This window comes from Cyprinodon variegatus, unplaced genomic scaffold (genome assembly GCF_000732505.1).
Source record: "Cyprinodon variegatus isolate N-32 unplaced genomic scaffold, C_variegatus-1.0 Scaffold1, whole genome shotgun sequence".
In the NCBI taxonomy this organism is placed as follows: domain Eukaryota; kingdom Metazoa; phylum Chordata; class Actinopteri; order Cyprinodontiformes; family Cyprinodontidae; genus Cyprinodon; species Cyprinodon variegatus.
This window is the reverse complement of record NW_015150454.1, coordinates 3,128,881-3,132,167: the sequence shown is the minus strand read 5'-3', so window position 1 is coordinate 3,132,167 and position 3,287 is coordinate 3,128,881. Positions and strand designations below refer to the sequence as shown.

At 36.1% G+C, this 3,287-nt stretch overlaps 1 protein-coding gene across 1 annotated transcript in view; it reads left to right on the top strand.

Annotated features, from left to right (window-relative positions):
* Positions 1-228: 228 nt before the first annotated feature.
* Positions 229-3,287, top strand: part of LOC107100573 (phosphoglycerate mutase 1-like) — a 5,229-nt gene continuing 2,170 nt past the window's right edge. The window contains exons 1-2 of the mRNA XM_015399148.1: positions 229-482; positions 2,221-2,495. Of these exons, the coding sequence (XP_015254634.1) occupies positions 347-482; positions 2,221-2,495 (411 nt within the window). The 5' untranslated portion in view covers positions 229-346. The remainder of the gene's footprint in view (positions 483-2,220; positions 2,496-3,287) is intronic.

The following is a 3,287-nucleotide window of genomic DNA, read 5'->3' as shown; positions in this document are numbered from 1 at the left end:
GATAGATAGATAGATAGATAGATAGATAGATAGATAGATAGATAGATAGATAGATAGATAGATATCTATACTCGTTTAGAGATGACAATACAGTACAAAATGAAGGTCACTGAGTGGATAACGCCCTTCACTGCTATTGGTTGAAAGGGTCTTTTTGACGGAATCTCATTGGCTGTCAAAACCAGGAAGTAGGACGACAGCCAATCCCTAAGATAAAAGTGTTTGAGAGCTAGCTTCTGGCCTGTGTGCCTCTCTGAGCTGTTAGCCTGCTGTCCGTCACCATCACCAGCATCAGTTGCAATTTGACCAAATAATTTTAACCTTAGGGAGCAGCTCTGTATTAAACATGGCCTACAAATTAGTGCTGATTCGTCATGGAGAAAGCAACTGGAACCAGGAGAATCGTTTCTGCGGCTGGTTCGACGCTGACTTGAGTGAAACAGGAGAGAAGGAGGCAAAGAGAGGAGGACAGGCTCTGAAAGGTGAGGTTCTGATGCCTGCAGGGATCTAAACATGAATCTGAGCTTCATCGTTTCTTCTAAAAGGCACCAGGCCCTGTTAAAGGCTCTGTGGCTGCAGGGATTTCACTGATACACTAATCAAGGTTGTAGACATGTTGGGTTTTTTTGCCACAATATATAAACTACATTACAAGATCATCAGGTTACAAGATGGCTACAACTATGAATGAATCATTTATCAGACACTAAAGGAGAAAACGGATTTCTGTCATAGATTTAAGAAGATGAACTGTTTTATGTTCTCATAATGTCAGGAACTAAATCAAACATAATTTCAAGTAATATATTTCTATCACTCTTGATTGAAAATACCATTTGCAGCCCTCATTGTTTTGCTGTAATAATTTGATACTCATAATATTGGCTTCATGCCTTAGAAATAAGTCTTAAATATATGTTTCATGTTGCTTTAATAGCACAATGAGATTTTTTTTATTTTTTTTTATTTTTTTCTGCATGCATCATTGGTGTCCTTTGATGTTCCCTCCTCTTGTTTTAATGCAATGCACCTGCTGTATTGCTGTAAATGTCAAAAACTTCAATAAAGAGTTAAAACAAAAACAAAGAAAACCAGATTAGTGTTGTTGGTTATTATATAGAATCTGATTTGGTCTAAATTTTCAAGTTTTGTTACAGTTTTATCTACATCATTCAGCCCGATTTCTACTATTAATTGCATTCCAAATATGTCTTACTGAGACCTAGAGCTGCAACTAACAATTATTTCACTGATCAATTAATCTTTCAATTATTTTTTTGATTAATTGACTAATAATGGGATAACCAAAGGTTCCTTAAAGAAGATTTTTTTTACATGATTAAACCAGGTGAAACTAAAATATTTCCACTTGAGGAGTTCTGGATGGAGCATATTGACAGGTGAAAACCTTTTTTTTTTTTTTTTTTTTTTTTTTTTTTTTTTTTTTTTTAATCTTAAATGCAAACTGTTTACATATTTGTTTTACAATTTGGATATAATTGCTGCTCTAAGTGAGTCACTCTGTCAGCTAAAGGCATGTTTTACAGTCTCTGTAATCCAGTTAATGATTGATCGATTTGTAAAATAGTTGACGATTATTTAAGTAATCGATTAATCACCATTAATCCGATTTTTTTCGGCCCTGCTGAGTACACAAAACAATAACATTTAACTTTTTATATAATTCATTTCTGGAAACTAAGCTACATTAGTTTTAATGACTTCACATATGAAATACACACAGGTGAATTATACTGTTAAAGTTTCTGGTATTGATATCCTAGTTAAACATGTCCTTAATTTGGTTGTGGGCAATTTAAGCCTTTGGATGATTCATTCAGAACAAAGTCCTTATGGTATGGTAGGAATGATGGGAAAATAAGGAAGGCATCTCTATAATAGTCAAAGAAGCACAAGGAGTGTTTAATCTAGAAATGGAGGACGAAGACAGCAGATAACACAAACACCTGTAAAATGTAGCCAGAGCTCTCATTATTTTTCTTTATCTTTAAGGCAAAGCATCAGTTTAGAGCATTTAGTTATTGTAATCAGTTAGAAATGGTTTTAAAAAAGCCATAATAGAATCTAAAATGTACAGAGACTAATAAAGACATTTGACAGTAGTCCTAAGAGAAGGGGAGATAACATTTTCTTTAATTCATCAGTAAAAAAAATAATATGCATTTAAACTGTTGTTGTGTCTCTATCTACAATTTACAGATGCTGGTTTTGAGTTCGACTTGTGTTACACCTCAGTGTTGAAGCGGGCCATCAGGACCTTGTGGTTCGTCTTGGACAGCATCGATCAGATGTGGGTTCCAGTCCATCGGACCTGGCGGCTCAATGAACGCCACTATGGAGGCCTGACGGGACTGAACAAAGCCGAGACGGCTGCTAAACACGGAGAGGCCCAAGTGAAGATCTGGAGGCGCTCATTTGATATCCCTCCTCCTCCCATGGGCCCAGACCATGACTACTACACTATCATCAGCAAGGTGAGATAGGGTTATCTACAGTACAGGTACACTGGAAAGCAGCTTTGCTAGCGTTCAGGTTTTGTATGTGTTGACCAGCTGAAACACTAACATGGAGGCATGACTTGGCCCATTTTCATACCCATTGAAAGAAATACTTGCAATGTTTAAAGGAAAATATTAGATTTAAGGTCTGACACGCAGAGTAGACAATGAAAAATGATAACCACCATTCTGATTGCCTGCAGAACCCTGATACTATTGCCTAACACCAGTGAGAGTTAATATGTGACTAAGAGTTCAAAGGTCAAAGTTCAGTGATCATATCTTTACATGGTCGGGCAGATGTAAAGGTGAGCGTACTGGATCAATGGTTCAACCACTGGTTTTATGTATCTGAAATGGGACAACTAAAATGAGCTGTTGTATCTTTATTTCAGCTATATGCATTACCTTTTAAAAAGTGTTTTATCTGCTAAAAACCACAGAGTAGTGCATGGTTATGATTTAGCATGGTCATTTTCCAGGGGTTTCAAACTTCTCTAAAAACATAAATTTAAGAAAAGTGTTTCCTGAGGAACCTTATGAATGAATGAATGAATGAATGAATGAATGAATGAATGAATGACTCATGCTTGAACATTGCTTCAGCTCTTTTTTGAGTTTATTCCAGACCTTCACACCACTGACCAGAATGCACATTATTCTCTTGTAGAACCAACCTCTGCTGCAGCTATTTCTGCAACAAGGATATCGGGAGAAGGATATTTGGAAAACACAAAATTGCAATTTTATTGATGAATTTGCAATTTT